The sequence below is a fragment of the Tyto alba genome, unplaced genomic scaffold, assembly GCF_018691265.1.
Source record: "Tyto alba isolate M040663 unplaced genomic scaffold, T.alba_DEE_v4.0 Super-Scaffold_20000042, whole genome shotgun sequence".
In the NCBI taxonomy this organism is placed as follows: Eukaryota; Metazoa; Chordata; class Aves; order Strigiformes; family Tytonidae; genus Tyto; species Tyto alba.
In genome coordinates this window covers 6627141-6649275 of record NW_024881293.1, presented here as the reverse complement: position 1 = coordinate 6649275, position 22135 = coordinate 6627141, and the positions used below count along the sequence as shown (strand labels likewise).

Here is a 22135-nt window from a genome sequence, read left to right as displayed (position 1 = left end):
GGGAAAGGCAGTTTTCTTTCTTCTTTCGGGAGATTCAGGGTTCTCCAAGTCTGTTCTGCTTGTGACTGAACCAGCCGCTTGGCAGTACTCACCCTGTAGTAGCAGTCATACTGTGCATGCCTGATTTTCTTTCAGACCTATGCCTTACACATCTGCTACATCCTAATGGCATATCATGTGCTCTTCACCAGTAGCTGCAGCTTTCCTCTTCTCTCATCCCTCCCCAGTAACTGGGCTGAGTTCTTTGGCTTCACCTAGAAGCAGATTATCTGTGCAAAGAAACAGGCACACTTCAGACTGCTGCTCACTCACCTTCCTGAGTGCATGCTTTAGCTGACAGGGATTTCTCCTTTCCAGATTTGTAGACTGCAGTCACTGTCACTAGGTAGGTCGTATTGGGTGCCAGATTCTCCACCACAGTGCTATTGTGCTTGCCATCCACCTCCAGCAGCTTCACTGAGTTCCCCGGGAGTGGTCCATACAGGATCTGATAGCCCATCACACTGTCCAGTATCGGAGCCCAACTAACATGGAAGCTGTGTGGTGCAGACTCTGAGATGAGAACCTCAGCTGGGCTTATTTCCTCTGAAAGCAATGTAAAAAGATGTGAATAAGTATGTAATTCAAGGCATAAGAATGCTGTCAGTGGAGCATAATTGACCTGCACCATACTTGGCTTCCAGGAGATGAAAGAAAATCCATCTAGCAAGTGGATGCTGATAGTCATCCAAGTCAGCACAACCCAGCTCGGCCCTAAGAAAGTGTTTTTTCTACCTGTGCGGCACAGAGCGGGCAAAACTACTCAGCCAAAACTGTCCTTGCAAGCAGAAAATTAATACTGGATTCAAGTTCATCTTGACTTTGTCACCTCTGCTCAGATTTTCCACTTGCCATTTTTTTGCATGTTGCTATCCAGCATAAATCTGAGTTATTCTTCTGGCCCAAATGACTAATCTGCACAGAGGGGCTAGCTTCTGCTCCAAGTGCTGCCCCTCTCCTTCCTCTTACACAGGGATTCCCCATCAGTGGATACACCTGCCTGGAGAAGCAGTGTGGACCTGTTTAAGAGCATTGCTCTCCCATAGCTGCACCTGCAGCATCAGGTAGGAGACAGGGATCTCCTCATTCCCAAAGGAGCTGCTCAATTTATGAATGTCAAAATAGCCTTCATTAAAAAAACCCCAACCATTTGGCAGTAACCCACAGCACTGCTTCTGCCTGACCCCCATACTGGGATAGGGAGTAAGTATGTGCAGCAGCCTGGGCTTTATCCCCAGTGGGCTCTACACCTCAGTCCTATTAAATACTTGCAAGCTGCAGCTCCTGCCACCTTCTCCCAGGGCAGTGGGCTCTGCTTTCCTCCAGATTCATAGATTTTTAAGGTTGGAAGGGCATCTGATGACCATCAGACCTGATCCCCTGTTTTGGGCAGTCCAGAACACCTCTCTAAGGAACGAGCTGCCAGCTGAGTGCCAGCATAAAGAAGCTCATTATGTTCTGTCCTGACCACAACCATCTGCCTCTTCTAATCAGACCATGAGGCTGTGGGATGAAGACCAAGGGCTCTCCTGTTTGCTTTATACATATGAGGCTCAGCACAGTGGCGACTTCCCCTTTGGTCACGATTGTGCAACTTTTACCTGCCAGTGTGGTAACCCTTGTTGTCTGGGGAGGGAAGTAGTGGATGTTGGATTCAGGAATGAGTGCCACCTCGTAAGTAGTTTCTGGTGCAAGGTTGCTTAGCATGTGGCTAGTGTGAGCCCCAGACACTTGCTTTGTCCTCTTCCTTGATAAATCATCTATTGGAGCATACTCTAGGGTGTAGTAGCCAGTTTCTTGGGAGAGGAGTTGAGGCCACATCAGACGGAAGCTGCTTGAGGTGATATCTACTGCATGGAGCCGATTTGCTTGGATAACATCTGGAAGAGAAACAGTAGCAAGAAATCACTACTGACATTAATACACAGAATGACACAGCTAAAATACAGGCCCTCCTGGATGGGAGATGTAGCCTACAACCCTGGATGACAGCTGAAGTCACCTTGGTGTGAAGCCCCCTTCATAGCAATTCAGGAGCACAAAACTAAATCCTTGAAGCCAAGTAGAAAGCTAAAAAATATATAAACCACTTGTCAACTGAGGCAGCAATATTTGGGTTTTCACACCACTCCTACCTCTCAGACAAGACCCTTTTGCTGAACAGAGCTTGCAAAGGAAATGTGTATATCCCAACCGCCATGAGGTGGCATTTTGGCTAAAGTAATTGCTCTTGTATGTCTGCACAACAGGCTTCAGCTCAAGAATACTACTACACCTCGCCTCCTAGGCATCTCCAGCCTCAGACCAGTTTGCCACAAGCCTCCAAGCTGCTCTATAAAGCCCCAGCTTTCCCCCTTCATTCCTTCTGCCTTGTCCTCTGCGCTAAGGCCAAACAGTGCTGGTGATCTGCCGTGACAGAGAGGCATGGCACAGCAAGAACCATGTCCCTGCCCATCCAAGCCTGTCTTGCACCACCAAGAATGAATCTGGAGCAGTCCAGCAAGTTCTGGGCAGCCACCACTGCCTGCCAGATGTGTGGGAGTTACTGTGCCTGGACAAACAGGCAGCTTCCCACAATCAGCAAGGCATTACCATGTACCCAACACAGTGAGCAGCACTGGCGCTGCCTGTGACAAAGCTGGAGACAAAATTTGGGCATCAAGATTCCAAAACTCCTGTGGCCAATTCATCTCGAGCTCCCTACAGAAATCACCTACTAGTGAAACCAAACCACTAAATTTTATCATGTATGTGAAGCAGCCCAGAGTGTGAAGAAATGCATTTCTCCCTGCTCTCTGCCTGTACCCAGTGGCCAAGAAGAAGGGGCAGCAACTGGGGACTGTCCAGCATTTGCTGAGCCAGCTGCATTCATCCCAGCTGAAGTCACTCCCTGCAGTATTTCACAGAGCTTCATTGTTTTGTGACATTCAACATTCAGAGCCACTCTTGTGCTATCTTGCCTCTCTCTCCCACTGCACAGAGGCTTCTCTTCAAGGCTTGTGCTACCTTTGAGTTCTAGACCCCAAATGCCAGACACAAATACCTCTTCTGACACTGCAGTTCCCCCAGCTTCCTCTGCCACCTGACCCTTCCAAAACGTGTGTGGCCTCCAAAGACTATCTTGGGCAGAATCCCACTACTCTGGTCTTTCAGAGGGGTGGAAACGCACAGGACTGTTTCTAGCTCCAAGGAAGTGGCATATGAAGACATAAAGATGCTCCTTTTTGTTTGTTTGGGTTTGTTTGTTTGGTTTTTTTTTTTAAGGATTTTAAAAAACATCCTGAGCCTTAAAGAAGTGCATTTTCTCTGCGCAGTGTCACTCCTGAAACTGTATGATAGCACCCTCCAGCTCAAACTTAAACACTTCACAGAGTACTGTAAGGAGCTCCCACTGGCTGCCCATTCTGTCCAGACCTGCAAGAAAATAGGGGAGTAGCCTTGCACTCTCAGACTTTAACTGAGAAATCAGCTCTCCTCCAAGCTATTCCGAGTCCCTGCCAGCTTCCCATACCAAATCAAGCAGCCTCAGTTTTTCCTCTGAGCTGTTCTTTGGCTCTCCCAGGCAGGCAGGCACATTTCCCTTCTCCATGCCCAGCCCGCTCCCGTCCACGCACGCTGCCAGCCAGCAGCACCAGTCGGAGCTTGGAGGAGGGAGAAGGTGGGAGGCAGCACCCGGGGACCTGGGGCACTGCACCCTTCTGTGAGACCCACAGCTACCAGTGGCCAGGCCACAAAGGAACAGGGAACAGAGGAAAGGCCTCAGTGCCAAAAGTCCTGCCAAGAGCTCAAGGAATGGAAATAAGTGAGTTTGGAAGCAGGGCCCAGGGACACTGTGAAGAAATCAGGCAGAGTGAAGTGACAGGGTGCAACACCTGAGGGACATGCTCATAGCAAATAGCTCTGCCCCTTGTTGCCAGATTACAGATACTTCAGTGTATAAGGAGGGCAATAAGCCCCAGAAAATAGATGTCCATGTTATGCTTCACAGCACCTCCCTGTTCCCAGAGGGAAGCAGCAAGTTATCTCTTGTACTGGTCCCAGGCTGTGCCTTCCTAGCAACACTCAGGCACAGCTTGTGACACACTTTCCCTCCATCTCCTGCCTCCTGGTGACTGGAAACACTGCTTTTCAGCCACAGGTTTGCTGGCATCCTATGAATGTTGCTGAGGTCAAGATTAGACCCGTAGGAATGCTGCTACTTTCTTGCTGTGTGTAAGAAATGCAGCCAGGCAGCAGATGAACCTGCCCTAGCCCTGGGTACATGATCCTCTCTCTGCTGAAGCTTCAGCTAGGACTTGGAACAAATCACTTCTGCTTCGTGCCTCTATTTCCCTACTTTGATACGGATGGAGGGAGGGTTCCGATTCTGGTAGTGGGGAACACACTTCTCCATTACCAGAATGAACATTCAGGGTCTGAGATCACTCCCCCTGGTCGCCTTCTTGCATTCAGTGCTAAGTGATAATGTCAGAGGACTCTAGGCTCGAAGCCTTTGCTGCAGCAGAAGTTATGCAGGACCTTGTTTCAGATCAGAAACGTCTTGCCTTGAAGATGCATGGGAACTGGTTGATGTTTTGTGACTGCTGGGCAGGCGGGCTCCTGCAGAGCTGGGCGCAGAAGACGGTGCCAAAGGATGAAACAAGTCAGCAGTTGTCAGTTCAACTGGCTGAGTGGAGAGCAAGTGGATGCTAGCACAGAACACGATGTCATCTCAAAGGAATGCCTTGGTTTACAAGATTCAAAGGTCCTTCCCCAGAAGGAGAGCACCAAATGCCATATATGGGGTACATAATAGATGAGATGCAATGGAAGAAGCCTGAGCTAGAGTCCCCTTTCCTTCACACTAGGAAAGGCAGAGGTATTTGCCGGGACCCAGCTGTGGCTGTGGCCATATCCAGGCTGGCTGGGAACTGTAGCCTGCTGCATTCTGCAGACTCATCATGTCGGGACCGTGTGCCAAGGAAAAAGAGGGGGAGTGATCATACACATCCATCCACAGTCCCTGTCTTGCACCTTCTGCGTAGTAGCGTTACTGGAACTATTTTGGGTCCACCATGTCTAAGCAGAAGCTGATCTTCTCTGCTCTGACACAGCCAGGTTTTTCAAAAAGGGAACTGAGGCAGAGACATTGCGTGCCTTGCCCTCAGCAGAGCCTGCAGCAGGACAGAAATGTAGTTTGGAAGAGTACAGCACCTTCCTCTTGTCTCCCTGTCCAAGTAGAGGCTGTCTAGGGCTGAAAACCCTTGCTGTGAACTCCAGACTCAGCCCTGACAGTTTGTTATCTTATCTGTCTGCTCAGATCTCTGTTCAAATTTCTGAAGGCAAAGAAAATGCAACTCCCACGTAAGGGTGTCTACCTTTGTATAGTGAGCTACAGTTCTGGAGATTGAACTGTTCCACGGAGGGTTCTCAGCCTACCTGAGACAATAGCAACTTGGTAGCCAGGCACCATTGTGTTGGAGTATCTATGGAGCTGGCATGAAACACCCCATTCCCGGATAGGAGGTGGAGGGAGGAGAGCAACTCTTGACAAAGCTTGTTTGTGCATCTACAAAAGGCTTTTAAAAAACAGTAGCAACAGATGAAGATAAGATAGCAGTGATAATAAAACCAGTCTGGGCCATTCCAGAGTTGGAAAGGCCTAATTTCTGCCTGCCAAGGATCCTGTCTGCCCCTGCTATCCCAGGAGCCAGAAGCAGCAAGGGTGATGATGAGGGCTGCCTCCTCCAAGAAGGGAAGAGTGCACGTATGTGGTTTTATTAAGGCTAACTCAGGTGATGTTACCAATGTCTGGTATTTTGCTTAAAGCACCAGCCCCTGAATTCATGTGGGAACCTCACTTTCCATTAAAATCCCAGGCTAGTAACTTTTAGACCTGGCGAATGCACAGAATACAGCCCTCAGGCACAGCAGAATATGTATTACCTTTGCAGATTTTACAATCGTCAAGATAATCTTGTGCTGCAAGGATATGCATGCGATTTCTCATTTTGGGATGCTATTTTATACCATCTGGATTCAGGATGCACTATAAGCTGAATCAGTTGGCATCTGGTACAGTAGGACTGCTGGTGCTGCCCCATACTCATACTGGAGAGAGGTGGATGATTGGAGGAGAACATAGTCCCTGTGTGTGACTTGTTAAATGATCATGGCTGGAAATAAGAAAGAAATTGCTACATACAGAGAATTCTGTGGAAAGAGTTACTTGGACACTCCAGAGCTAACCAATTCACATACCAGAAGCCAAATGAGGAACTAATACAGGATTTCCAATGGAGAGAGAACCTCCCCAAAATGAATGGAAAGTCTGCAAAGTCATAGTAACTCACTCAGCTTTCCAAACAAATCCAGAAGTATCTGGGAGGCTAAGGCAAATCCCCTGCTCTGCAATCACAGGCACTCCCACCGTGATGGTATTCAAGAGCTGCAAAAAGAACACGTATTGTGCGGTGCAGCGTGCAGATTAGCATGAGATATTCCTCCTGGCTTCCAAATGCCTGTGTTCTGGCCCAGATTATGGCTTTGGGTCTCCTCAGACCCTTTCCTGGATGCTTTAAAAAAACCAAGACTGCTGAAAAATCAAATCTGCTGTCTGTTCCTGCTCTCTGCACAGCAACCGCCACAACCACGCTAGCAACAAAGAGGCAGCAGTTGGCCTGCTAAGCCTAACAAGTTAAGGCTGGGATTTCCTTCCAAGGGCTGTGCTAGCCAAGCCGGGCTATAGATCTGGCAGATGCGGAACACGTTACAACAAGGGATTTATGGAAAAGAAACATTCCTCTCCTATAGTCTCAATGCTGATAGCAAGCACCATCCTTAATTGCTCTTCAGAGAACAGCAACTGCCAGCCTCTTGTAGGCAGGAGTTAGATATCGTGGTATGTACCAGCCACTGTGCCTGTGCATGATGGATGGTATATATAGGAAGTCAGATCTATTCTAGACAAGAGTTTGAGGGGGCTGACAGGGCCAAACCCTTCCCAGGCATACACGTCCTATTTTGTGTATGCAACATGTTCAACACATTTGTGTCCTCCACCTCCATCAGACGGCATGTAGCCAGGCAGCATTTTAGAGAACAAAACTCACCCTGAATGTGAAAATCAAGTTCAAGGGGCTTAGGCACCTTGTTCCCACTGTCAGCAGCCTCTTACTGTAGCTAAATCACTGCCTGTTCAGGAAGCCTTTGGTTAACAATTAACCTGTGGAGGTGGGGGCATTTTCATGATACACTTGAATTGTACGGATGTCTGTGACCTGCATGATTCATTTCAACGTCTTGTGGGTTTCTAAGGAACCCAGATAATATGGTGCCTGAGGCTTCTTCCTTCATTTACAACTGAATAACTCATTACAAACACAAGTTCATCTCACCAACAGGTCTGCAGAAGGGAATTTGTCCCAGTCAGTCATGGAACCTTACAGGGGGAACGGAGATATTTGTCCCAGACCTCATAAAAGCCTTGGTTTATACTTGGACCTATAGCAGTGTGGGACAAAGCACTTCAGTTTGCAAAGGCAGCAGCTGTGGGTCAGGAGGACCATTGGGTTTAGGGAATTCTCACCCTGTCTGCCCTACAGAGCCCAGCATTAACTCATATTCAGTCCTGTTGCCAACTCCCAGCGACCACAACCCAACCCCCCTGTACCTAGGATAGCATCTCGAAGTTCCTCTGTGATGATGGGTAGGTCATCAACATCCACAAAGTGCAGGTGCTTCTCAGGAGGCTGGCTGGCAGCAGCAGAGAGTTCCAGGTAATTCCCCCGTCCAGTGCTGACAATGAAGACTGTTACTCCCATGTCCTTCAGGAGCTGCATGGGTTCAGAGATGTCATCAGTGGAGAAACCATCCGTCACCCAAACCAGTACCTTGGGTACATCTGGCCGGGCACCAGCTTCATTGCTGAAGAGCTTCTCCTTGGCATAGGAGAGCGCTTTGCCTGTGTTAGTGTCGCCCATGAGCTGCTGAGTGTCCCGGATGGCTTTTTGCAGAGTCTCACTAGACAGGTACCGGTCAAATGGGAACTCCATGGTGGGCATCGTGCTGATGTGGATGATGCTGGTCTGGACATCTCTGGGGCCAAAGCTGAAAGGTTGTACAAGGTCCCACATGAATTCCTTGACCTTGGAAAACTCATAGTAGGAGACACTGCCAGAGCTGTCCAGCAGGAAGAGGAGGTCTCCCTCTGAATTGGAAATAGATGGCTGGGGACCTAGCAGGGGAAGAGAGACAGAGGTGCGTTAGTGGAATGATGCACAGGCATCTGCTAGGAAAGCTTGGTTATCTTGTGCCCAATCTCAGAATTCAGTAAGAATTTTGCTGGCTAGGGACCTCAGGATTTTCCTATTATTATTATTATTATTATTATTATTGTTATTGTTATTGTTATTGTTATTGTTATTGTTATTGTTATTTGCAACTAGTGTGAGGGCTCCTGGGCTTTATTTTCAGTCCTGCTGTCAACTGTCTAGGAATTTCTCACCCCATCTCCCTAGCACCCCGTCTTCCCTCACTGGACAGCTTTGCTTAGACTCATCTGTTTGATCACAACTGTCCTTTGCAAACACTTTGAGATGCTAACTCTGAAGTCATAGCCAGAGGTCTGCCTGTGATTGTTCACAGACTAAGTTCTCTTGGCACCTGTTGTTTTAAAGTACATTGCCAAAGAAGCTGCTTCTGTTGTGAACAGAATACTTGTTCCTAAGTATCTAGAGTCCAACAACCTGAATTGGTTACAGGATCACAAAGAGCAAGAGCAAAAAAGTTCATGAGATCCTGTACTGCCCCCCCACTGAATCGCAGGACTGTGACCTGTGTTGGGCGATTTGTCTCCCACTGCTTTCTTTGGGTTCAGTCTCACTTTGGGAGGTCTCAACCACCCAGTGGGATCTAGGCCTTGCCCAAAAGGGTCACAGCATGAACTCAAAGCTCTGTGGTGGAGCTGGAAAGACCTCTTGGAGGCACTGCAGGACAGCAGCCTAGTGCTGCTCTGCCAGGCCATGGGACTCTCTCAGCAGCACACTTCAAACACACCACCTACCCCCCACGTTGGCCAAGAAGGTATGAGAATGCAAAGGGACATTTGGAGCATCTCAGCAATACAGCAGCAGCAGCCCTCAGCACCAGTGGTGTGCTTGGTCCTTCGCTGTGAACAATGGCACGATATCCAAGCACACAAGCGTTGGAGCTGCCCTATTCCACGTACTTGGGTGGGCTGACAGGCAGCAGAGACTCACAGCAAACAGAGCCAACACACCTCGGCCCTGCTGCGTGCAGCTTGCCCTCTGGCTTCCAGAGGAGTTTGGCCTTTTGGAGCTCACTCCTTTTTACATGTTCTGCACCTCACCTCGATCAGCCACCATTCAACAGAGGTGAGGCTGGAGATGCAGCTCACCAGGCTTGCTGTGGTGAGCTATCCAGGAGCAGGAAGAGGAGCTCTCCCTGCCTGCATTGGCTCCCTACTCTCCAGGCTTTGTTGCAGAGTTTGTTTTAAAGTCATGTTTTACACAATTGCAAAGATAAAGACCAAGGAGGAGCAATAGTTACTTTTTTTTTTTTTTCCCATCCTTTCCATTCACATGCATGATCCCTACTGTTCAAGGAGCTCCTTGGACAGTCACAACAGACCCTGTGTCTCCGAGGGAAAAAGCCAGTTATGGGAGAGGAGAGGCAGGCCAAAAGACTGAAAAACTGGGATGAAATAGGCCTGAATTCAGCCGAGTGCCTGACCCCTGAGAAAATACAGCTCCTCATGGAACAAGGGCAGGATGAATGCCTGATATTCCTCTGGTCAGTCAAGATGCATTACAGGTGGGAGCAGAAAATGCCACTGCAGCAGTGAAGGGAAGTAATTTCCCAGAACACTAATCTCACCTCCTCATTCTTAGTCCTGCACAAGGACAGGGGGCTTGAACAGAGCAGGTAGCCAACACAGGCAGGGTACAGGAGATGCCCTAGACCTGACACTGCAGGAGCAACGGGAGCTTTGGCTCCTGAGCACACCCAGTACTTCCACACTGCACTCAGGCAGGATCTGCAAGCACTATGCAGACTTAGGAAACCTCATGACAGTCTTTCCAGTCACATAGTATTAACCCATTACAGATAAACTGAAAGGCCAGGGCAGTGGGAAGAGGCAGGAGCTCAGGCACAGGAATCAGGGCAGAGCTAAAAGTACAACCCTTGAGTCCCAGATCCTGCTCTCACTGCTGCAGAAGAAAATGCCTCCAAGCTACGTCAGCTTGCACTGACACCTCTTGTTACACAACACCAGGCTGATCCCGAGTACTTTCTCCTCCGAGCTGGAGGTGGATATGTTCCAGGAGCTGGGAACATTCCTCATCAGCCTGAACCAGCAGGTCAATCGTGCCCTGTGCCAGGGAGTAGCCTCTGCCATACAGAGCTGCTGCCCTGGGTTACTATGCAGCAGTCCCAGAGAAAGAAGCAAACTGCTGATCGCAAGATGGAGAGCAACTGCCAAGGTCAGGAGCAACCGTGGGGCCTAAAACTACGTACAGGTTTATCACATCTTATGATAATGGCAGTGCCTGGAAGAAAAATGAGCTGTATTTGGAAAAGAATGAAATGATAAAGAAACTTGATGAGAAGCACTGCTGGCTCTGCTGTCCCAGGAGAGGTGGCTTGTTGTCAGAACTGGCTGCCTCTTGATTCAAAGGCTACGGTCCACACCAGCCTGGCAGAAAGCTCCCTGATTTATACCACTTGTTGTCTGGGGTGGAGGGACTCCTCCCTGCATCACTTTTTAAAAGCTAGGCTAATTTGATGTTTTCTTGCTCTTCAGAATACATATTAACCTCCTTTCCCAAATAGTCTGAGGAGCAGCACCTCAAAGGGGCTCTGGAGCAAGATGTCTGGGAAAGGGCTGCACAGACCCATTTGTGCAGAAGAATGCAGTATGTGAGGAAGAACATGCTTCTGAGGGTGTGGCCTGGGATCCCACTCCATTTGACTCATTTTCTTACCATTTCAATTAAACTACTATGTGGGACACACAGATACATAGGGGACTCTTCCTTCTACCACTCTTAGAGCTTGGGAGATTTTCAACAGCTGGAATATTGATAATGAATTTGGAATTCTTTTAACTACCACCCTGCTTTCTGACAGCTTTTATGGTGCAAGAAAGGAGAAAAATCCTTGGACCAGATTTCTGCCTGCCCATTTCGGCTCCTCTATCAGTGAAGGGATCAGGAATGTGGGGTGGCCAAGCAGCTCAGGCTCTGGAGCACAGATTGACTTGGTGCAACACACAGTGCTTGAGTGCTGGAGCCATGTGTGGGAGCCAAAACCACAAGGCAGTAGACAACTGAATGGAAAGGCTCCTGTAAAATTAATTGCTCCGAGGAGACAGCTCATGCAAACAATTCTACCCCTGCAGAAAGCCATGTCAAGGCAGGCCCAGAGACAGCAAAGAGCCTGGCAGAGATGAACAGGGGTTTGCTGAGTCCGCACTGGGGCACTACTATGACAGGCAGATATGAGATGGCAAAAATCAAGAGGAGAGAAAGGACTAGGGCAGGGGAACAGTGAATGGGTACAAGGGGTCTATTACATGTCCTGACAGTGAAACCTAATGATCTGAGCACAGAAAAAATCACGAACCAGCAATAGCACAGGCATTCAGCATACAACACAGGAGGCTCAAGGGGGAAAACTGAAGGTGGAGAAGTGGTTCAGGCTTGAGCCACAGGGGACTTGATCCTCTTTGTCCAGTCTTCATTTGGACAGTCTTTACCCTGCTATTTATTTCCTTACTGAGTACCATTCAGCTGCCTGCCTGTGCAACCAGGGCACAAGTGCCTGTTTCTGTCCCATGGCAGGAGCGTTCATGTCCGTGTGCTCGGGAATGTCGGGGGGATGTAAACTGGAGAAAGGGCCAGGTGTGATGGGAATGCCCACAGGATGGGGGGTAGGAGTGACACGTGTGGGTCAGGACCACACTTATTGCCTGTGTTACACTATAGGTGTGGACTGGAAGAAAGCCAGAGTGCTTGCACACATGGTGCGTAAACATGCAAATAAACATGCTGCCTACAAGCCACTGTGCTGCTACAGAGATCAAGGCAGCACAGGAGCCACTCTACTGTAGTAGGTGCTGGCTGAGATGGCAGAAGCATACCAGATCTCCTGAAACAACAGGAGAAATCAGATGGAACCTTCAGAAATGGAGAACATTAAAGTTACTTGGAGGTGACTAAGCAGGAGATGTGAGGAGGCAGGAGTGGGACCTGCAACCTGCGTGGATTACAGCCAATTCTGCGTGAGCCAGCACAACAGCCCTGTGTTGCAGACACATACACACCCAGCAATGTGGCATTGGGAGCCGAGCAGAAAATAAAAGTGATGTCCAGTAAGCTTTCCTTCTTGCCCATACCAACATGCAATTACCACATCACCCGGTAGAGCTGAACCTGTGACCTACAGCTCCCTGCCACCGGTTCCTAGAGCTCCTTACCTCCTAACGCCGTTCCAGCAGGGCAGAGCAACAGGGGCTTTGTTCAGAGCCTCTGGCTGCATGAAGCAAGCCAAACACACGTAGCCACAGCTCCATGCTTTTGCCTCTACTGGAAGAAGTACAAGCCACTTACTTGGCTGGCAAGCCATAGTGAGAGACCTTGGCAATATGACTGCCACCTCCCAGGAGGAAGTCATTGTTTTTCCCCTCTGCTCCTCACCAGCTTGAGGAGTGTCACTGGTTCCCCAAATGTTGCAACAAACAGCTGTGAAAGTTTCTGACCCTGGCAGGGCAGGGATCAATGGCCAAAGGACATTGCTCACAAGTGGTAAACAAGGTCACATGCACTAGGACTCCGGGAGGGGAAATTCAGAATTCACTGCAAGGGAGCAGATGTAAGGAAAATCCCACTACTGCCAGAACTACCTGCATGAGGGAACACAAGGGGGAAAACCAGCGTGAATACCTGCTCGAATGAGAAGAACATCAGAGGAGAGTCAAGAGCCATGCCCCTGTCAAACTGCGCTCTTGGCTGTACCCTGCAGCTCTGGGGCACCAAGAGAGCCTGACATAATGTTAACATCCTTTAAACACTGGTTTGACCCATCATACTGGGAATATGCTGGAAATAGCTGTGTTAATTAGGAGGCTCTGCAGGAAGATCTTGACACCACAGTGTTCTCCCTGGAGGGTAGAAAGTGTAGGTTAACAACAATTGGTTAACAATTGGTTAACAAAACCAACAGTTACACTGATGAGCAGGTATATATTTTGGAGCTGAAGGGATCGTCTATGGGTGGAGCAGAAGGCTAATCCTTCATACAGGCAAATACCATTACAGTTACCTCTACTTAACACTCAGCCCTGCATAAGATGAAAACAAATTCCTCTCATTTAGATTTTATCCACAGAAAGGATCCATAAAAAAACCCAGACAGAGGATCTCACTACTTCAGGAGCGTGGCAAAGCTTATGCTTTTATGACTGAACACTCCATTGTCCTTCCCTTCAGGTTTAGGTTTTCAATTCCCTCATCTTTCTTCCCGTCTTTGTCCTTCATCCAACACAAACATGCCATCTGTGCCAGAGGTGGGGCTGTGGAGATTCGTTACCAGTAAATCCCTGCATTACGCAAGCGGCTGCTGTTTTCAAGCAGTTTCCTTGCTTCATGGCACAAGAAGCTTGGCTGTCTGGCAAGAGGCCAAATGAAGATTTCTCACTTTCTGTGCAATTCTGAGAGAAGTGGCATCCATCAGCACCTCCCTGCCTCCTCAAATGTCAGGCCTTTGCTTCCGAAGAGCTGAGGAATAACTTTGCAGACCTCATACTATTGCTTCTCCTGTGCTTTACTTAAGTCTAGGGAACAAGGGAGGAGAGATGGCAGGATGCTGTTGTCACTCTTTAGCAGATATGTGGTCAGTAGACACAGATCAGTCATGCAAAGAAGTGTTTGGAAGGGATTGATATGGGAGCAACATGTCACCATGGAGTGACAGGGCTGCCTATTTAAATGCTTGGCTTTTCCAGGAGAAAAACAGCTGGTCAGACTTCCCTGTCTTATACCGAGATGCTGACAGGAGACATCTGCTTCAAGAGTTCCCTGCGCTCTCAGCTGGGACCTGAACACAAACCACATGCCTGATTTACACGGGACTTGGAACTTGTAGAGCATAAAGGATTTAACAGCCAAAAAAGATCATGTCCTGTCTTGGTTAACTGTGCTTGAAATACCATGTTTGTCCTCCCTTCTCACTGTTTGGCCATGCAAGGGAAAAAGTTCTACTATGAGAGGAGCCAGGTTTGGAGGCTGAAGAACGCAGTCCGTGCTTCCCTGGGGCCCCTTGGGATCACAGTGAGAGGCAGGAGGAGAAAGGCACCGCCTCTCCCCGAAAGAGAGGTATCCCACCAAGCCAGCTAGGAGGTGTTTTACACTTAAAACCCTGTCAGAGAGAGGCCTGTGCCATGAGAGATGACTAAATCACCTGCCTAGTTAAGGAGCTGAGCCCCACCAAGGAAAATATACTTGTGTGACTAAAAGCCCAAACTGCCTATGCACGTTCCAGCTCGTCCATGCCACAGATTACAGGCTGTAGGTTGAGAAATGGCCCTTCAGACAAATTCCTCTGGCAGGAAGGAAGCTGGGTTGCCATCTCTTACGATCTTTTCAGGACTTTCACTATCTCTGCTGTTTTACTTAAAAACTCAGAAGTCCTGGAATTGTAGAGTTATGGCAGGTACTGAGCTGTGCTTCAGAGATCAGTAACTGCAGGGCCAGCTACAAAGTGCGTATGGATGGGTTGTGTCTATATTTTTCACTTGCTGCACCCACAGGGACGACAACATCCCCATCATTTTCTGCTGACGCTAGTCCAAGGTAACCAGGTTATAAAAACCTAAGTTTCATTTATCAAAGCCCAAACTATCAAACGGTTGGATTTTACACTGATGCAACAGAGATCTGAATCTGGACCCAAAGAGGAAATTGGTGGAACTGGTCATGCGATGCTCTGCCTTGACTTTGTGCCTTGGTGGACTAGGTCAATAGCCATTGCCTTGAAAAAGCTAATCTTTCCTGAGCATGTAGAAGCACCACTGGCCACCCAATAGCTTCCTCACTTTGTCCACTGCAGCTGAGAATAAAGCCACGATCATTCCCATTCAGTCAAATCTCCAGAAAACAGTCATGAACGTGCATCCCTACCTCTCAAACAGTTCCCCTTGCTGTGTGACCACGGCACTCTACCATAGCACCTCCAGACAAGAGCCCATGCCCAGGAGCCCTGCCAGACTGGCTGTTTGCTCCAGGCTGATTTAGGGAGCACTGGGGAGGAGCCTGGAGGCCCCCACATCAAAGCTGCCGGGGCATGGGCACCTCGCCTACGAGCAGGTTCATTTCCTCTCAGGGTGCTTGGCGGTCTGCAAGCCAAAGTCAGCACAGCAGCAATACAGCACGCACAACTTTGCCTCCGAAGCAAGACACAAACCTTCTGGAAAGCCACAGCTTGCTTTTTCACATGCTCTGAAGGTCTGTGCATTGTTTTTAGCCTGGGCTGGGGAATTGCCACATACACTCCCACAGCAGCAGAAATGCATGACAACAGGAATAACCGCTGCCTGTGTGGACACTGAGCATTGTGACAATGGCAGAGGCAGCAATACCATTCCTGAAACAGCCTGTGTCACGGAGGGACAGAATCCAGTACCCTGTATAAGGGGATCCAAACAATAGCCACAGTCTGAGTCTGAGGACCTCCTCTCTGGACAGACAAGAGGTTTACTTCTCCTTTCACACTGGATAACATTTCTCAGGTGCAGTGAAAACCAGACGCAGCCAGCAGTAGCCCTGGCAGTCAAAGAACAGAACCTTTTTCTAGTTGTGAGCACAAGGCAGAACAAAAGGAATTGCATCAGCTTATCCATCACGATGTGGGCTAAGTCTCCTGCCCAGCACAGCAGTGCAGGAACCAGAAATGAGACATTCATCTCCTCCGCGTCCCTTTCCCCGCTGCTGGCTCTGCGAGACTGACCCAAAATCATTTTCCCTGAACAGTATCCAAGAGAAAGCATTTTAAAGAGGAAATACAAGGATTGAATTACAGAGATTAGCAAGAGAACGAGACAGGTATGGTATCAATTGCTGGTTTTACTTCTCTTAATCAGTGTGCCTCAGTACATAGATAACAGTGAGGAGTCAGGATTTTTTCCATATGATTGCACTAAACTCTGGAAGTTTCTGAAACGGTTTCCTTTCTCCTGCTGGAAGCAAGCAAGATAAAATTTCTTTCTAATATGGAAATTTTAGAAAGGTTTTTTGTTTGGTTTGTCCTTCTGCCAGCAAAGTAATATACAAGTATAACTATACACCTAAAGCAGCAATATAACTTCAGCTTTTATTCTGAAAAGGTTTTATGAGAAGCTCTAAGGACCAAGAGGTATTAAATGGGGGAAAGTAGAAAGGGAACACCTTGCCTTTTCAGGCACTCACCTCTCTCAGGTGTGTTCTGTCCCGCAGCAAACTGCAGCCACAGACCAAGAGAAAGCACTGTCTTGGCCAACATAGCAAAGTCTGGTCCTGGGCAAGCTACCTTAAATCCAAAAGCTCGGCTCTGTGAAGGCAGATGAAAGGCTTAAGATCAGTCATATTACATGCAAGGATCCACCAGATCCCAGGGCGCCACTTTTATGCTGCTCATGCCTTGAGATCCGACTGCTTCTTTACGTGTGCTTTGCTGGGCTGTGGTGTAAGCTCTGGCTCCTGTAGGCAATTTTCCTTCCACCCCCCCCCAACTCCTTTTAAAGTCATAAATCCATCTTGACAGGAATAGCTGGAGGAGAGGCACAAACAGCACCCCTGCTGCTGTTCCTCTCCCGAGTTAAACTTGCCCCAGGAGTGTGGATTCAATTGCAGGCAGCCTGTGTGCAGCTGGGATGGTTTGAAAAATATATCCCTATAGATAAAACTTTGGCCTTGCAAGGTGCTGGCAGCAGTCCAACTACCAGGGGATAAAAAAAAAAAAAAGCAGCTCAGAGAAATCCAAAGCTGCTGTGCTCTGGAATGAACTAGAAGAAGGAAAAACACGTATGTAGAGGAAAGAAAAAGTAGAAAAGCTGGGGAGTGTGCCCTGCCCTGGGAATATTGGCTAATCTTCTGGGAGGAGGCAGGCTGAGCATTCCTCCAGGTCCTAGCGCTACCCAGTGTCCCTAACCCTGCGCTGCCCCACGGCTGGGGCCAAACACGAGGGGCACAAACAAATGCCATGCCTTGCTGCTGTAGCAGAGAGAAGAGCTGGTGCAGAAGTCCCCAAGAAACGCAGAGCCTGCGGGAAGCAGCAGCCACCGAGGCGAGGAGTGCCCGTGTGTACCGGAGGGCACGAAGCAATGTCGTCTGGTGCAGCTGGTACGTGCCCAGTGATTACCTCCCTTCAGTGTGGCGTTAAATACATTCCCAAGTCTGTGACTGCTGAGTCAAAGGGGACTCACATGCCCGAAGATAAACCTGTGACAAATAATTTACTGGATGGAGGGGCAGAACTTGGCGGAGAGCATATACCAAAGACCCCAGGTTCAACCTTCACTGCCATGCAGCCTCTTTATTTCCCTTGTATGCGGGAGACTTTTGCCAGAACAAAAAAATGGACCAGCCCTAGTTTCCCTTCTCATGGCTGTCCTGCTGCCCATGGATCTGCTCGTGGCTCCTACTGATCAGTTAGAGGTGACAACAGTCCCCTTCTCTTTTTTTCACTTCAGGTTTTAACATGTGCTACTTCTGGACAGATCCAATACATTACTAATAGAGAAAAGCTGAAAAGTTACACCCAGTCGTGAAGAGACCAATCAATCCTCATCTCCCTTAACATGCGGAGTGATCAACAAGGCAGGCTAAAACGTAGCAAAGGAGGGATGTTTAGAAGCCTGTGGGATTTATGAAACTGGGGAGCATATTTCCTCCAATTTGATTTTCTCTCTCCTGAGAACTGTAAAAAAGTGAACAGGATTTAGGAGCCAATGAGCTTTACAGGGTGGAAAAAAAGTTGTACCCAAACTCATCAACCAAATGGAAGGTCAAAACAGGCCCAAGAAATCAGATCCAATTGAGAAGCCATGGATTTAGGCAGCTAGTTAAACTTCTTGGGCACTTGTTTGTGTTTCCCCTCCCAGGTTGGGACCCAGCTGCATCTTGAAGGAGCTTTGCAATATCAGGTTATATGATACCTCAATCCCATGCAGCATAACTCTATATGAGTGCAGCCTCACCCGCTGATTCATGCAGGCTGGAATAAGCATTATCCCAGATACTCAAGAAAATTAGATACCCCTGCTCTCATACTGAGAACATGTAACTTGGGAGATCCCCTCGAAGATGGCATCTGGACCCTGGTGCAATAGCTATGGTGACCAAATACTGGTGCTAGCTGGTTTCCCTGACAGATAGAGTGGGGTTTCCTAATGTTACAGCCCACTGAAGTAAGTCTGGGTATTAGCAGCTGAGTTGTGTCTGACCATAAGCACAGCTGGCGTGATCACTGCCTCTTGAAATTAAGAGCAGACTTTTTCCTCCAACTCCCTGTGGTTTGGGCCTGCCCCTGTCAGAGTTGTGCTTATTTAACAGCGCTCATGGGGAAGTCAGTAGGAAGTGCAGGTACTCTAGCAGTGAAGCTGATGGTCTGTAGTCTCATTTGTCAAGCAAGCTTCTAGGGAAAAATTACACAGCAAAGCAAATCACACCATGGTCTAATTCACCGATCTGAGCCAATTCATCGATTCTCATTGCACAAATTCACATTCAATTCAGTTGCTGATGTATTTACCATGATGGCAGCCAAGAAGGCAAAAGGCTTTCCAAACCACTGTTAGGTACTTGTTCAGTCGCATCCTTGTTCTCTGCTGGTGAATACATTCTACTTGCTGTTCTCACACTGCTTGTATTCTGGACCTGGGACATGGAAAGGCTGGGCTGGAGGAAGCAAGTGTTGCCCCACTGCAAACCACCATCTACTTGTCATCAACGAACCTGGACATCCATCTGCTCCTGTCCTACTCTCCTTCTGCCTTATTGAGCTGCTCAGAGAAAACGACTGCAAAGACAGTGGGCTAGAAATGCTATGGGGCTGGTTCCCAGGGCTTCCAGATGCGTGTTCAGGGCCCCTTGACTAGGGCTGGTGGGTGTATGGAGAGTATTTCCTTTCATTACTCACTTCCCAAGGAAGTCTTTCCATGGAAGGGTTGCTCATCTTAGAAAAATTCCCTTTTTTGTCAGTTTATCAATGTTAATGCCATTTACTCTCACACCCTGCAGCCTAGAGAGATTTGAGCCTTTATCTCCCAAGTCCTGCTGGGATAGGTGGAAGCAGGAAAAAACAGCCTGGAAAATAATTAGATCCTACACAATTTTGTTTTATTTTTAAACTTTACTGTAATTGACAGATCCTGTTTCCAGTAAGACTGGTGCATGCGCATGCTGATTCTTTCCCAGTTGCATCCTGCACGCCAAAGCCAGCAGTATCACTCCAGATTTGCTCCTGTTTAAACGTGATCAGAACCCAGCTGCAGATCTCAGCTTAGACTCAGCTCTCTGCCAGTGCTAAACTCTTGTTCTCCACCTGTCATTGACCTTGACTGAAATTCCCTCAGGATGATCATCTTCTTACTAGGTTACAGGACAGCTCAGGAACAATCAGTGATTGTAAAAACAAACAAACAAAAAAAAATTAAAACCACCGCCAACCAATCTACCCCATTTTTATTGTGATATTACTGAGACTCAGACATGTACATGCATATGTCGTGCAGCACAGACCCTCAGTGCTACGATTCAGTGTTCTGCATGTGGGAAGGCTTTGGTGGCGTGCTGCAGCTTCTGTGACATTCTGGGGATGTAAACAATATGCAATTTCTGAAGAGATGCAATATCCTCTCTGAGACAAATTACTACAGCTGGAACAAACAAGCTTTTGGGAACACAGCCTTTTTTCAGCTCTACATAAAAGTTTTTGTTTGGAGGGTTATCTATATATGGCAATTTGGAAATTCCCCATTTGGAAAGGAAACAAAGCAGCTCTGCAGCACTGGAAGAACGACGTGAGGAAAAGCTCTCCCTGGAACTGCAGGAAAGGCTTGTGCAGCCCCACACGGGTGGGCAGCACCCAGAGTGCCCGTGATGCAACCTGACTGCATGGCCCAGGGTCTTGGGCTGAAAGGCAACAGCTCTGCCAGCCCACACTAGCCAGCAGCTCGATTCTGACACGGAGGATGCAGATAGCAACTGAATCACCAGCAACATTCCCAGCCAGCTCCAGGTTTTCCTCCAGACACTGGCCACGCATGGCTCACCTAACTGCCCCACTATGTCACGCACAACTTTTAAACATCTACAGGAGGCATGGCTGGTGGGCATGAACCTGAACTCTGCTGACTCCAGAAATGCCATTCTGACTTACAGCAGAGAGGATCAGGCCCTGCGTTGCCCGTTCTCAGTTAACAGTGTGTCATGCAGTTTCCAGCCTCAAGTCAGCTCTTATTTTTGTTTGACTTGGAAGACAAACTACAAAAATAGACATGTTTACTCCCTGCGTTCACCAGTTTTTTCTCAAAAGTTCCTCAGTGACTAGAAATGACTTCACAGTGAGGCAAGGTCTAGCTTATAGATGATCTCTTTCACCCTAAAGCATCCTAAAAAGTCACCCAGCACAAAAATACAGCCACTTCTGGTGTGAAGTGCAGTAGCTTTTCAAGTATGTGCAGCACTATTACACTAAAGCTTAGGATATGTGAAAAAGTTTGTAGGACAGATCTACTCTGGAATAATGCAACCACACAAATTAGTGTAGTGTTGGAACACTGGGAGAGGCTGCTTCCCATCCTAGCATTGAAGAACCGGTTGCAGTTATCAGGACTGCCTTAAAAATATTCTGGTAACATCCAGCAATAACAAAATACTTCTCCAGAAACAGTGCCATGGGTGGGCGCTCTTGCTGTTTCCCCTCCAGCACGGTATCACGCCAGGACACAGCGTCCTAGTTTTCTCTCACATACATTTGCAGCAGCCTGTATCAAAATGGAAGAATTTATGGAAATAACACACAGGTAGACACAAGCATGTCAGATGTCTAATGCAGAGAGGGGTGAGCTCCTCTGAGCAATTGCCTGCTTGTGCTAGAGGCTTCAGTTCCCTCTCCTCCCAAGCAGCACACAATTTGCTCCTCAGGTTTTATGAAATCTGGACAACGTGTGCTTGAGTGAGCTGTGAAGGAGTCAGCTTGTCACAAAGCATCAGCTCTCAGACACCAAAGTGACTTACAGCCCCCGGAATCCTTCTGAGTTGGGATGGGATGGACCAACAGCCTCAGTACCTCTCCAACTCTATATCCTGGGTTTCTCCTGGTCTCTCCACACACGTCTGCCTGGAGGAATTCCAGACAGTATTGCCACTAGTCAAGGGGCACTGGAAGCTGGACATCTGCCCAGAAAGGAAGACAACCTAGTCCTGAGGGGCCACAAGACAGCCTTCACCTCCTTTGAACTCCAGCTTCCCAGAGGAGTTCCTACAGCAAACCAGCCGCAGCACACCATGCCTCCAGACCTGCCATCCCTTGTGATTTCAAACCTGCATTGAATCTGTGGATAATTTTATTGCAGGCAAAAAATATCAGAGCAAAAGGAAATGGCAATTAATGCTGTTTCAAATTTATCCCAAGAATTAACATCAGTTAGATAAAACAAAGTGGGGAGGGAGCAGTTTGCTGAGCAGGATGCCAATTAGAATCCTGGGGACTGATCTGAGGTAAATTGTGTCTCCTCACTGCAGGTCATTAGTGCCAGGTTGCACCAGCTGTGCACTTGGCATCTCTCATGGGACTGAGTCCCATTTGTCTGGTCCCTTTCTACTTCTCCTGTGCACATTTTCGTCTATGGTTTTGTTCTGCTAATATTCTAGACAACTGTAACAGCACATCAGTTCTTTGCAATGGCATTTAGAAAGAGCATCACAGAGTGACTGAAAAGGCACACAGTTGTTTGAGTCATACCACAGCATTTCGGGGGTGGAGGAGCATTTGTAAGTGAAATGTCTTTTCATTTATAAAGGGCCATTTTTTCCACTTTTCAGTGAGATGATCTAGT

General features: G+C 48.1%; 1 protein-coding gene across 2 annotated transcripts in view; it reads right to left on the bottom strand.

Annotated features, from left to right (window-relative positions):
- VWA1 (von Willebrand factor A domain containing 1) overlaps positions 1–22135 on the bottom strand; it is a 34246-nt gene that overhangs the window by 3703 nt on the left and 8408 nt on the right. For both annotated transcript variants that reach the window (XM_033007664.2, XM_033007662.2), the window contains exons 2-5: positions 16503–16623; positions 7691–8254; positions 1641–1919; positions 313–585 (exon numbers count right to left, since the gene is read on the bottom strand). In XM_033007664.2, the coding sequence (XP_032863555.2) occupies positions 313–585; positions 1641–1919; positions 7691–8254; positions 16503–16623 (1237 nt within the window). The remainder of the gene's footprint in view (positions 1–312; positions 586–1640; positions 1920–7690; positions 8255–16502; positions 16624–22135) is intronic.